General features: G+C 35.3%; 3 protein-coding genes across 6 annotated transcripts in view; all 3 read left to right on the top strand.

Moving 5' to 3' along the window:
• LOC139984302 (uncharacterized) overlaps positions 1-9706 on the top strand; it is a 30909-nt gene extending 21203 nt beyond the window's left edge. The window contains exons 2-5 of one of the 4 annotated variants that reach the window (XR_011799036.1): positions 2278-2356; positions 5366-5449; positions 7286-7369; positions 8255-8774. Coding sequence is in view for 1 of the 4 variants with exons in the window: in XM_071998169.1 (XP_071854270.1) it covers positions 5366-5449; positions 7286-7369; positions 8255-8327; positions 9621-9636 (257 nt within the window). In the remaining 3 variants the exon portion in view is untranslated. Of the gene's footprint in view, positions 1-2277; positions 2357-5365; positions 5450-7285; positions 7370-8254; positions 8775-9620 lie in introns of those variants that run through there. The other 3 variants (XM_071998169.1, XR_011799035.1, XR_011799037.1) reach the window with 3 other exon arrangements.
• The window catches only part of LOC139984608 (receptor-type tyrosine-protein phosphatase F-like), a 100431-nt gene that overhangs the window by 42505 nt on the left and 44139 nt on the right, over positions 1-13787 (top strand). The window lies entirely within an intron of this gene.
• LOC139975619 (uncharacterized) lies at positions 11247-13705 on the top strand. Its single transcript, XM_071983677.1, has one exon. It carries the CDS (start codon positions 11247-11249, stop codon positions 12774-12776), a length of 1530 nt encoding a protein of 509 aa, XP_071839778.1. The 3' UTR covers positions 12777-13705.

Raw genomic sequence — 13787 nt, forward strand, 5'->3', positions numbered from 1 at the left:
TAGTATTGAATTGAATGCAACAGATGTATAGTGGTTTGATGTAGTGACCTGTAATTGGTATGGCCTGAGGCTGTTTTCTTTCTTAAATGTACGTGTAATCATGGAGCTATAAACAGAGGTGTAATAAACTGGTGACTGTCAACCAGTGTTCCAATTACAAAAAAAAATTGTATGCGCATGTGCATGTAGGTTAAACAAAAATTACCTGCACAAACAAATCATTACCTGCACCACAAGTGAAAAATACAAAAAGGGTGTTTTCAAAGTTACTCCTGGGTTTTGTTTATGTAGGCCATTTCGGGACACTGAATATTTTACTTGCATGCACATGCACACATAGCTTACATGTGTGCATGCACACGTGCACACACACATGCATGTAAGCTATTTAAGTAACATGCAGTCAAAAGTTACATGCATTAATTTTGGTGCTGTCAACCCCTTGTATTCACATGTCACCACTGGTTTGGCAGATTTGCTTGCAACTCTCCAATCTTTTCGAGCAATCACTAGTAATTTCACTAATATCCACTATAAATTTAACTTTAATCGCTGAGTAAATTGTTGGCCAAATCCACAAGTTGCAAATTTTATGCTACATCACACCAAAATAAATCTACACATGTTTTTTAAAAGGTATATACTGACCTATCAATATGAAACATTTGAGAGATGCAAAAACTCATCTGCACATCTCAAAAAAAGTATTTCTTTCCTACAAAGTGAAACACATTTGCCAATGGTTGGTACTATTATGAAGAAAAGGCCTACAGTAGCTACAATATGAAACTCCTATACTTTTTCATTAAAGGGATACATGTAAATAACATTTTTGGTAATGTACATACACAGTATCTCATAGAAAATGACAGGCTAACCCTTTATTATAACCTGTATACAAACTATGCCATTTAAACTGCTTCTGTACACATAATACACATGACTTTATCCACTATTTGGTTTTGGCAAAACATTCCTGAACAATCCATTACACAATAAATATCTTCTGCTTGTGAACAAATACTTCTGGCAGATATTGCATTACTGGGTGGAATATCATGATAGTCTTATATTATAAATTAATAAAGAATGGACCTGCCCCTTGCTGTAGCTGCAAATCTAAACATCCCATTTTGAGTTGAAAACCTTGATCAGTGCATGCAACTGAATGAATTTCATAGCTCTCAAATCTGCTTGTTAAAAAATGTGACTAGTTTTCATTTGAATCACTCTAGTTGTCAATGGTTGAGGTTGAATATACAACTCTAAAGGGGGTTCACAATTTCCCTTTCTAGTTTTTAATCTACCAACCTTTTTTTTATGCAAAAGAGGAACTTCAAGTACAGGTACAGATGCAACAACTGGCATTTCTAGTGAATATTTCAAACCCATTGGGAAGCAATTCACAATGAAAATCAGACCAGTTGTGAAGCAATTCAACTAAAATTTTCAGAATATGCTTATTTGTGGTGAACCATGCATACAATAAATTTGGTAATTTTTAAAACAGGTTCCTAGGTAAATTACTGAACTTCCTGCATTGTCAAATTTAAAGGATTTTTTTAGTGCATATTTCGTAGAAAGTTATTGATATAGCCTATCCCTGGGTAACTGTAATTTTTGTGGAGCTGGTTGTTTACAGACACTGCAAAGAGCCCAGGGTAAATATTGGATCAGGTTTTGAGGCTTTGCGCATGTGTAGTTTAAAACTCTGAAGTTCAAACAGGCTTACGATATGCGCATACAAATAGTGAATAGTGAACTGTGGAATTTAGCAAGAAAAAAATAAACTTATGGAGTTGGCGACAGGGAAGTACAAATATAAGGGCTAATGAATGGGGGACTGGGCGGTGAAAATTGATTGAAGGGGCAGGACAGGCGAACAGCGGTAAAACAGTGAAGCTAATAAGGTACAGTACTTGACCAGCTGCCCTATAGTGTAGAATATATCTGCACAGTATGGGATTGGGAAGTGATACGATAGCAACTAGGGCCCAGTAAAAATAAATGCAATTGTTGTTCGATCGGGACCTAATTTTTTAGTAACATTACTGGGTTAGGATACACTTACCCTACAATATTATTACAACACTTGCTTAAAATAATACTTTATGGCACGGTTATGCTTTGATCTCATTGGGGAGAGTAAAAAAAATGGAGACAGCATGGTTTCACTCACCCATTAATTTGCCAATTGCACATCAAAAAGTTACACAAATATTAAAAACCACTGGTAAAAAAATAAACATCAGCTCTGGTCTGGTCTCTGATCCTCAGGGTTGTCATCTCTGGGAGTGGAAATATTCCTATGATTTTCTTTGCAAATCTAACTTCAAGCCTCAGGTGGCAACTAAAGGTATGTCTTGAACAAAGTTAAGCCATCTTGATGCAAAGTTCAAACATTTGTCTTCAATATGTTGTCTTCAGTATGACGCCTTATCAAAGCGATGAGCCAAACATTCGATCCGGGTGATCCTCCTTTCGCTAGACCGAGCCCAGAAGTAGCCTAACGTCAGGCGATGCGTGCATGGTTGGGTCTATACCTCCAGAAAATAAAAATTAGTGCCTATGTGGATGTTTCAGTGCTTTGAAAGTAGTTCTGCTGTTTTAAATCCGCTCTTGCACCATGAAATGTTTATTGCAAAAGCATTATAATATTATGATATTTTCTAACCAATGCAACTTAGATGTCGTGTAAAGAGAAGTTTGGGGCCATTAAAAAAGGCTTTTCACATGTACTAACAATGTTGATAAATGGGGATTTTCAGTCCAGTTTATTGATGACTTTATTGTTGAGTCTAAATTTGTCTCAAATACAACAGCACTGGTGTGTATGTTAGTTGAGCTTTTTGAATTATTCACAGTATTTGACGAACAGTGTTGTGAATGGTAATAATATGCTTAAAACATGTTGTATTGCAGTATAGTAAGACGGGGTAAAAAAAAAACGTTTCCTTAAAGTTTAACATAAAACTCGTTAGGTAGATGCTTAGGTAGATATTTTAGCATTGTCAGTTGACAAGTGGGAATACCTTCCTAAATAGCCATAATAAAAATTTCAATCACAATGAGTAAAGGAGAAATTCCAGAAAAGGGGTGGTTTTTTTTTACCCCGGCTGTTCGTCATTTTTGGGGTAAAAAAAAACCCTGCTGGGGTAAAAAAAGTCCACACTGTTAAAACAACATTCTACCAAAGAAAATGTGCAAAATCACCAGAAATATTTTCAGCACACTTTAGAAAAGCTTTATTTGGGCATTTTCAATCAAGTTCTGCATGAATTAACCTATTGCCAAACGATAAACTCCCGGAAACAAACCCCACCTTCCGAGACTAAGCAAGATTCTATCAAGACTGCTTAGTACCCCCTAAAACATTATTGACCATGTTTTATGAGTTTTATTCTATATATAAGTATCACATCCAGCTGTGGGGTTGGGACTTATAGGGTAGAGAATAATTTAGGACTCTAAAAATAACAAGATAACCATATACAGCAGACATATATTGTGTTAGGCTATAACACTAGGCTAACATAGAAATAACTTAGGTTAAGAACAGGCAACAGTTAGTTATAAAAATGTAAATTATTATATTGGTAGAAATTAGAGGAGCATAGATGTACTCCCTGTGTCAATCATATAGCAATTCTAACATGCTGTGATAAATATAAACCATTTTGGGAGGAAATTAGGACTGGTCTTTTTTTACCCCAAACGGACACTAAACCCTGGGGTAAAAAAAAACCACGTCATTCGAGAAAACTGGCAGATCGTGCAGGTAATTACATTACTGATTCATGTAGGTATGCCTCTTGTTATCATAACCAAGAAACAAAAACCTCTATATCAGTTCTAATATTTTTGCAGGATAAAGTTAAAGGACAGTGTTCAGAACTTAAATATTTGCTATTTTTAGAGTATGAGAAAAATCGGCGCTAAAAGTATCGGTACTACGCCGATGGAAAAGAATAGTAACAATCAATAAAGTATGTCAGAATTGACTTGGGCACCATGGTTTTCACATACACCATACAAAAATGTGTTTCTATTTCTCACGACTTGTAGTTGGGGGGTGGTTTTTTTTTACCCCAACTACCCTGTGGTTTTTTTTTACCCCGTCTTACTATAAATGTATACATGTTGGTCAGGGGTAGTAGATATGTGCATTGTGCAGCTGCTCCCTTTAATGTGGGGCTTAATGTAAAATTTCAATTTAATTTGGCATGATCCTATGCAAATGATCTGCATAATATTTGGTATGAAGCTATACTTTAACAAGAATTTATATAGTACATGGCAAAATCTCATATTAGTGGTGCCACCAATTTAAAATCAGTCAGATAGCCTATGTACTACATGTGTGCTTATAAACATGATAATACTGTACATGAAGGGCACTATGTTAGCATCAGACTCAAATTTATGTTGGTCTTGAATCGCAAATGAGCCCTATCGTTAGGTCTTCCAATAGTTTATCTTTCCAATATTTTGCAAGCATGATATATTACATAGATTACTTGGTACAAACTAGTAGTTGATAGTGTTAGGTAGGACAACACATTATGTCATTAGTTATTTAACTGTTGTTGCACAAAATCATTTTAAATCAGCTACAGGTACAAAAAATAATTGAAAGTGGGTCATTCATGTAGGTTTATGTCATATTGCATGGGTACAAACTATAACGTAAACCTGGAGGTACAACAGATGATTCAAGAATGTCTCCAAATTATTAGGTTGACAGGGCTTTTACTTGTGAATGCCTTTAAATGTCAATTACATGTTGTAATCAACTCTCATATTATTGTGAGTACTATGATGGCCAGAAAATGATATTAACTTGACCAACTGTAACTGCATATTTTGTGGTTACAGGTTATGGAGTATTGCACATAGGAAGTTCATCATAGGGGAGTTCCTAGTAGAATATTGTGGAGAGCTAATTTCCCACAAGGAAGCTCTGAAGAGGGAAAAGGTGTACCATGAGGAAAAAGGATGGGGTAGAGTAGCTGAGGCCATAGACCCCATTTTGTAATACTGTATTTTAGGATTGATACCATTGAGTATGGCATGATAAAAGTGAAGTGCTTATTATTATGAACTCAACCCCTAAGGCTTTTCCAACCAGTTTCAACTACTGTTTGTCCCTCTCCTTCTTCATAGCTTTTCAATGCAGTCCTGCTTTTCATCTAATTCCATTATCATAGTTACCTGCTCTACCCTCTATTACTGTTTTCACCCATCATATTTACTCAACTGTCTTGAAGGAACTTGAGCAAGTAGCATGCGTTATTCTGACTATCTTGTCAGTATATTGTTTTGTATAATGCTCTATACCAGCTCTGTCTTCTGCTTTGAATTTTAGCTGTAACAAGTTATGAGGAGAGTGATGGAGATGAAGATCATGTCCCTGTTTGCAAACGTCACAACACTTCAAAGGGTCAACAAGGTATGGACTGCAATCTCTGCCATTTGCATTGAAACCACAATTAATAGTACACATATACAGGAGAGAAGTAGATGAATGTGTCTAACACCTTGTAACTTGCTTATTCTTATTTCACACATATAGTAATTTTTAGGGCAACTATATTTTTAAAGTGCTTCTTTCATTTTTTCATTTCATTTATATTGTTTTATAACATAAGTATGATATAACAACATAGGAGATATGAACCAAAAACCTGTGAAAGGAAGTGTACTAAAAACCCTATGGGGCTTGTTGAGTAGTGACACTCCCTGACAAAATACAGAACTTTACAACTTTACTACTTATCAGAGGTATAAGCATGTAGTTTTATCCACCGACAACACCTAATGGGCAATTAGCATTGTTTTTTTTTTATTAGGACTTTCACTTCCAACCTGCTTTACTTGTGCTCTGAAACTTCTATTTTTTGTTTAGACCTGTGTGAGGCTGTATGCGTGGTGGGATTCTGTGTTAAGGGGGAAAACTGAACATAGGTTTTGATCTCATCTGTCAAAAGGAAACAAACAAATTGTTTGAGTTGTTGCATGGTGGTTTAGAGAGCTGTTTATCGATGGTACTTGTACCTGTGGTACAGTAGGTCCGTCTCAGTGTGGGGCTGTGAGATTTGTACAATAACTTTCGAGAGCTATATTCCTGCAGCAATGAGTGTTTTGTTGATTTGTACAATGAACAGACCTATTCAAGACAGATTCATGCGCATGGTGTGAATAGTCAACTGGAGGCAGTCCGTCCTTTTTTTTGGGACATGTGAGAATAGGTTAAGGAGAATTCTTCCATATTCATGCAGCAACCTAGTATACATTGAATAGCTGAACAGATTTTAAACTTTCAACAGCTTCATATCAAGTACACTACACACTTAAAAAGTTATTGATAATTGATTTGGAAAATTTGGACTTGTCCCAGTGGAACATTACACAGACCAGAGATGTGTGAGCAAGGGCCACAATAGATTTGATAAAAACAAAAAGATGCACTTGCAGAAAAATCTTAGAGTGTAAAATTTCTTTTTGTATTTCTTAACGGGAAGCACAATTTTACAGGTATGAAAGAATATTATTAAACTAACAGCATTTCAGATCTATATTTATTATATACTGTACTGTAGGCTGTCACTTGTCTGAAGCATTTTGCATGAGTATGTCTACATGCATTTATTACTGTGTACATGATACATACTGTAATGCTTTGTTGAATTTGTATGAGCAATTGTACCATCATTTTTCATTAAATTGGACCAGTGGAATCAATTGCCTTTACTTTTGACTTAAGCCAACATTCCACCATGAAGCTCCAATGTGAATTATCCACATTTTTAATATCCTTTTCATTAAAATATTTCAACTTGTGACATGATCATTGCATTTGGAATGTCTTTATTCATTTGGAAATTAATTGAATGAAGAATGTTATGTTATGGATATGGCTAACCCATGTTGGAAAAAATTGTGGGGGAGAGGTGGAGACAAATCAAGGTAGTATGGGTGCTATTATAATTACACCATATATTCCACTCAATTGTTACAGCAAATTGAATGCATTGTTAAGGAAAGTAAGATTTACCTGTTTACACCTATGTGCAACAGCTGGTCTTGACATGGCATATCAATTGATAAACAATCACATGACAAAGTTCTGCTGTATTGGGCATATTTGCTAAATATTGGAATGAAAACATAAAATTGATATTGATCATAAATATATGAGCAAATAACATGCATTTCTGACTATCTTGCCAGTATATTGTTTTATATAATGCTGTAAACCAGCTCTGTCTTCTGCTTTGAATTTTAGCTGTAACAACTAATGAGGAGAGTGATGGAGATGAAGATCATATCCCTGTTTGCAACCGTCGCAACACTTCAAAGGGTCAAAAAGGTATGGACTGCAATCTCTACCATTTGCATTAAAGCAAAAATTTATACTACAATATATATATAGGAGGGATGGAAGTATTTATGTTAATTCCTTTTATGTTTACTCAATTATTTTTAGATCACATATCATTTCATCACATGCAAAGTATATTTTAGCAGTGCTGCTCATTAGGTTTTAGTCTTCCACTGCTAACAACTGATAGGCAATGACTGGTGGTTGTTTGTTGTATGGACATTCAATCCCAATCTGGTGCTCTGAAATTGTTACTTTGAAACACTGTGAACATAGTTTACCATCATATGGTTCTCTACACATAGTGATATAAGGATAAAGATTTGGGCAAATCTCACTGGTTACCAGACTACCAGTTGTACTTCATTCTTACCCACCGATGCCAAAATTATTGTTTGTTTGGGCATCTTGACCAATCAACCCCAAAGTGGTTGTGGTACAACAGTACCAGGGATGGTTTGTCAAGAGGAATTTTCCTACACATTCAATTCTAGCAAATAGATATTACTCTAGACTCCACCCCAGCTCTTATTGTGGTCTGCTGAAGATCACTTAAATATGGGTCCGTGTCTGTTCAGTGTCTCTCTTTGTGGGGACAGATGAAGCACTTGTGCATTGTGATATCATATAATATCAAAGCTGAATGCTTTTGCATGAATTTGGGCAATTATAGTAATCATGACATTTTAGTTATAGAAAGTGCTTCCATGTGTAGAGATGCCTGTTCATGGAAGTGCAGGAGAGTATAGAATGTGTCAAGGGTCACTTGTACGTCAGTTCAAAATAGTTTGTGTTTTTTGTAAGTTTTCACTGTGATTTACTAGTACTGAGTACATTCTACTATTTGATGTGATATGATATTATTTCTTACAGTAAGGAAGTATACCATATGGGAAAAGAACCATGAGAAGAAAATACATCACAGGAACCTCAAAGACGATGCAAGGTAGAAAAATCTGCTTAAATCACAGGAAGTCTTATCAAACCTTCAATCAATTGTGGATCCATGTTTGACTTTAGTATTAGTTAATTATTTATTTATTTATTTGTTTGCCACAAAAGTACAAAGTGGAGGGAAGTCTTCCATAAAGCTTAAAAGCATAACAATATGGAAGACTATATGGCACATAAAATGGCACATAAAATGTCAGTAACTGGAACCTCAATTAATGGAATGGACCATTTACTTTTAATCATTCATTCCAGCATTCCACTTACTAAAACCATGAGTTTCAATTTTTAATCATGTATATTAGGCATATTAGTCACAAGCTAGACAGTAAAAAGTTCAATAACAAGAACTTTGTTGACAACTGTGTCTGCTATATGTATACCATCATATCATAATTATGGTTAGCCAGGCACAATACTGTTGACTACTGCATGTATCTGTATCTTTAAAAAGTAAGCTAGTTTTCAGTAGCAACAATATTCCATGTGGGGTTCAGTGACATCACTGTATAGTTCATATTGTTAATAATCTGTCAAAATTCACAGAACAGGTCAGTGTTTCAAATTTTCTTTTTTGGGGGGGGGGTGGATATACATAGTAAGAGCCTTTGCCAACATAGGCTAACTTCTCAAGCCCATTCCTTTTCAAAATTTAATCTCTCACCCTCACTACAGAAGGAAACTTGCAAGAGAGATTTATCAGATGAGTCACAATCAGATATTTTAGCACCCATGTTGTTATTATTCTGGTAAACAAATGTGTCAAATTATCCCTATGTTACCCTGAAATGTGCATGATCAGATGATTTGTGGACATTTGTGTTGATATTAATTATTGGCATGTATTGAAACATAATGGTTAGCCTAGTTATAATATTTAATTGAGCTATTTTACATGAATATTAGGTCAAATGTCGTTTTGCAAATGCTTCTTACCTAACATGGCCGATGAAGTAGTGGCTCATCTATGATGTTAAAGAACGAGGTCATCTACGAGTCTTTTCTGATAACATATGTAAAAATTAAGTATAGTGTGGAAAACCACTTGAATTAAACTGTTAAATATTCATGTGAATAATGATATACAATTGATCATATGGGAAAGGACATTATGTCATCAATTATTCATGAGTTGTGCAGTGTTTTTACTAGGATGTTAGTAATGGGGGATTGCCTCAGTCAGTTTTTTTAATTTGTCGGCTGGGGTAGGGGGTGATTTTCCCATTTTTTTTTATTTGTATATTAAGAAGTCGCTAATACTTTGCTGATGTTTTTTTTTTGCACCTAGATCAAAAAAAGATTAATGACTTCCTAAAGACACAGGGTGAAGATGTCCCATACAACTGGTTTATTGTGAAACAAAAATTATAAATGAATCTGGGTCATTCCATGCCAAATCAACAAGCAAAATTTGATTTCGACACCCACCATCTCAGATTTTCACCAAATTCGGTATGGAGTTTCATAATATAAAGATAGGAATCCACGCCAAATTTTAGCTGAAAATATTAATCGGTTCCCGAGATATCGGCTTTCAAAAATTGGTGAAATTGACCCCGAAAGTTCAAAATGGCGGCCATTTTGAATTGACCTAAATTAATACCCCAGGACTTATTCTTCAATAACTTTTCTTCTGAGTAAGCTACAGACATGAAACTTGGGAGTTAAGTAATTTAAAGCATGGAGATTCTCAATATGGACATTAATTTAATGTAGGAGGGTACTAAAGGTAACTTAAAGGGATTTTGAAATTTAATGAGTGAAAAAAAATTGCGAAAACTATATTTTCACACCATCTCATACATATGAAAAATTTTCAATGTGGGACAGCATCTATGAATCTGAAATTTGGCACATTGATAAAGCATATAACAAAGGACTGTTATGCAAAAATTTGTGATGGTACTCTCGCTCTAAATGGAAATATTTTTTTTTGAAGTTGGAGAAAAATGTCACAAATTTTGGCCGAAAGTGTTCATTTCGGTCACGTAAAATCTGCCTTCGGGATAAGCTCCAATATTTTTCTTTTCAAATTTTAAGGAAAAAGTTTCTCTTTATACTTTGACACTATACTTAGGATGAAAATACTTTAGAAAATCACTTCCAAAGCCATCATTTATTACGCATTATTCATCTGAAAAAGGCAGTTCAATTATGCTCGGAATTATCACATATACTGTACAGTATATGTATATGTTCATGACGCATGGTACAAATTTAAGCTTATCCTCAGAAAGCTTTCACCATTGCTATTTTGCACCCATAATTAGTTAGCAATCTTATTTCAAATGGGTGGTAACAACTGACCCTTCTCTTCTCACCCTTCTATCCAAATTGTTTATCTGGTCAGTAAAATGATCACTGTTGTGCAAAGGCAAATCACAATGTTCACACCTTGGATGAAGCAAAGAGGCTTAGAAGACAGGATGTGGTTTGCTCTTGAATGGTCTTTTTTGTTTCCAGTAAATTATGTTGTAGCAGCAATGGGTACATGGTCTGACCATGTCTTTGAAGTCATATTATTCACCATAGTTTCTCTTATCATTCAGTCAAGGAAAGTTCTTTATACAGTACTAGCCAGTGTTAAATATTTAGTTTCATTTGGAAATTATTATCATCAAATATGTCTTCTAAGCAGGAATGTTCATTCGGAGTGAAGCTTTCAGATAGTTGTCACTTACTAGATTATACAAGATCCAAAGGATTAAAGCCAGTAAAAACTTTAAAGCCGCAAGATATTGAGTTACTTTCATGGAGGGTACCAGGTTTGAATTTTGAGTCCAATTTAGATATTTGTCTTCATCATGAACAGAAATTTCTGATGAGATATAGTCTTCTTCAGAAAAAATGTTGTGATCCATTTCAAAAGCATAAAGGGGTAGTAAAAGGCACACTCAGGGAAATTCCTATGGAAATGGCACAAGCTTTCAAAAAGTTGGAAATTGATGTTGTACCAGGACAGAAGCTTTGTGCAAAATGTCGTGTACAATTTTATAAATCGCAGAAGAAGCAAATAGAAACAACAAGTAGCGAAAGCGATATTGAAGCACAATCTGTTGCCCGCGAGGATGAAGTTCGAGAAGACCTCGATTCAAGTTTGGATGACTATGGTGTTAGCCCAGTAAAACTTCATGGCATTGCATCACATTCCAGAGTCACATATGGTAAAAGGAAATTCCAGCAAGTTAAGGAAAAACTGCAAGAACAACAATCATCTGTACAGGAGAAGCTATCCAAAATTATCAAAGTTACACCTGAAAAGTTGGAAAGTCCACCTGAAGAACAACCAGAAAGCTTGGAAGAACTGAAGCAGAAAGCAAAAGATCTTGATACACTGGTTGCACTTATGAAGGAGAAAATGAGAAACTTGGACAGGAAGAAGAAAATCCAAATTTTAACTCTTGCTCCAAGTTCATGGTCTGTCGCTAAAGTAAGCAGAACATTCAATGTCACACAATACGTTGTGAGGCAAGCGAGGAAACTGGGATTTATGGAACTGCCAGAACAAAGATCAGGAAGACCACTTGCTAAGGAGATACAAGACCTGGTCATAAAATTTTATTCAGATGATGAATACAGCAGGCAGATGCCAGGAAAAAAGGACTTTGTGAGTGTTAAGAGGAATGTCCATGTGCAAAAAAGACTTTTGCTTTGCAGCTTAAAGGAGTTATATGCTGCATTTGAACAAAATCATCCAAATGTCAAAATTGGATTTTCTAAATTCTGTAGCCTTCGGCCTAAATGGTGTGTACTGGTAGGATCATCAGGAACCCACTCAGTGTGTGTATGCACAATTCATCAAAATGTGGAATTAATGGTCAGTGCTCTTAAATCGGATACCGACACTCATAAACTTGTAGAGATGATGGTTTGTGATCGAGACAACAAAGAGTGCATGATACATCGCTGCAAAGACTGCCCCAATGTGGACGAAATACGTCAATATTTACAAAGTCATCTTCAAGAAAACGAAGAAGATTGTGAAGATGGAGATGCAGGTCCAGAAGATGAATTTATAGAATTCAAACAATGGACTACCACTGACAGGGCTGAGCTTTTAACAATAAAAATGTCTGTAGGTGAATTCATTGAATCACTAATAGGTAAACTTGATCAACTCACTAAACATTCCTTCATTGCAAAGGCACAATCCAGATACTTAAAGAAATGCAAAGAGGATTTGAAAAATGATGAAGCAATTGTACTTCTGGATTTTGCAGAAAATTACAAATTTGTCATACAGGATGAAGTCCAATCATATCATTGGAATCAGCAGTCTTGCAGCCTTCACCCAGTGGTCATTTACTATAAACAAAATGACAACCTAACAGATGATTCTGTCTGCTTTATTTCTGATGACCTTAATCACGATGTTGACTTTGTTCATGAAGTTATGAATGGGACAGTTAAACACATAATGGAAAATATAAGTGACAAAATTTAAAAAATTAGATATTTTAGTGATGGGTGTGCAGGACAATATAAAAACTGTAAAAATTTCATTAATTTATGCTTTCATGAAAAGGATTTCAATTTAACTTGTGAGTGGACATTCTTTGCAACCAGCCATGGTAAATCTCCCTGTGATGGCCTTGGTGGAACAATAAAACGGCTGACAGCTAGAGCAAGCCTGCAAAGACCCATGCAGAACCAAATTCTTACTGCTAAAGGTGTTTATGACTTTTGTGCAAGAGAAATAAAGAATATCAAAGTGTATTTCATCAAAAAGGAGGAAAATGATGAGATAAGAAAGAAATTAGAAGAGCGGTATTTAACAACCAACACTCTTCCAGGAACACGTAGTTTTCATCATTTCACCCCATCGTTATCAAGTGTGGTTGCTGCTAAGCGTGTTTCAAGTGATGATAATTATGCCATCAAATTTGACCTTGTTTTAAACAGATGCACTACAGAGGACACCGAACATGTAAATGTAAAAGCCTCAGACTTTACTGTTTGTTTCTATGATGATTTATTGTGGATTTGCCTTGTTGATATAATTGATTCGGAAGAACGTGATGCAAAATGCAATTTCATGCACCCACATTACCCAGCAAATTCATTTTATTGGCCTCGCAGGGAAGACAGCTGTTATGTTCCACTGAACAACATTCTTTGTGTAATTGATGCACCATACACAGCCACTGGTCGCCAGTATAATTTACCAAGCACTACTGTCACATTGATAAGGGAGCAATTGAAAAAGAAAAATATTCTGAGTGAAGTTCTGTAGTGAACACGATGATGGTGTTCAAATTTAAGGTTAATGATATTTGTAAGTGAGTAATTAATTGTTTTTTCACCCTAAATGCAATGTAGGTCTACTTGGAGATAATTTCTCCTTTAAAATGAAAAGAAAAATATTGGAGCTTATCCCGAAGGCAGATTTTACGTGACCGAAATGAACACTTTCGGCCAAAATTTGTGACATTTTTCTCCAACTTCAAAAAAAAAA

The sequence above is a fragment of the Apostichopus japonicus genome, chromosome 2 (genome assembly GCF_037975245.1).
Source record: "Apostichopus japonicus isolate 1M-3 chromosome 2, ASM3797524v1, whole genome shotgun sequence".
NCBI classification, from domain to species: domain Eukaryota; kingdom Metazoa; phylum Echinodermata; class Holothuroidea; order Aspidochirotida; family Stichopodidae; genus Apostichopus; species Apostichopus japonicus.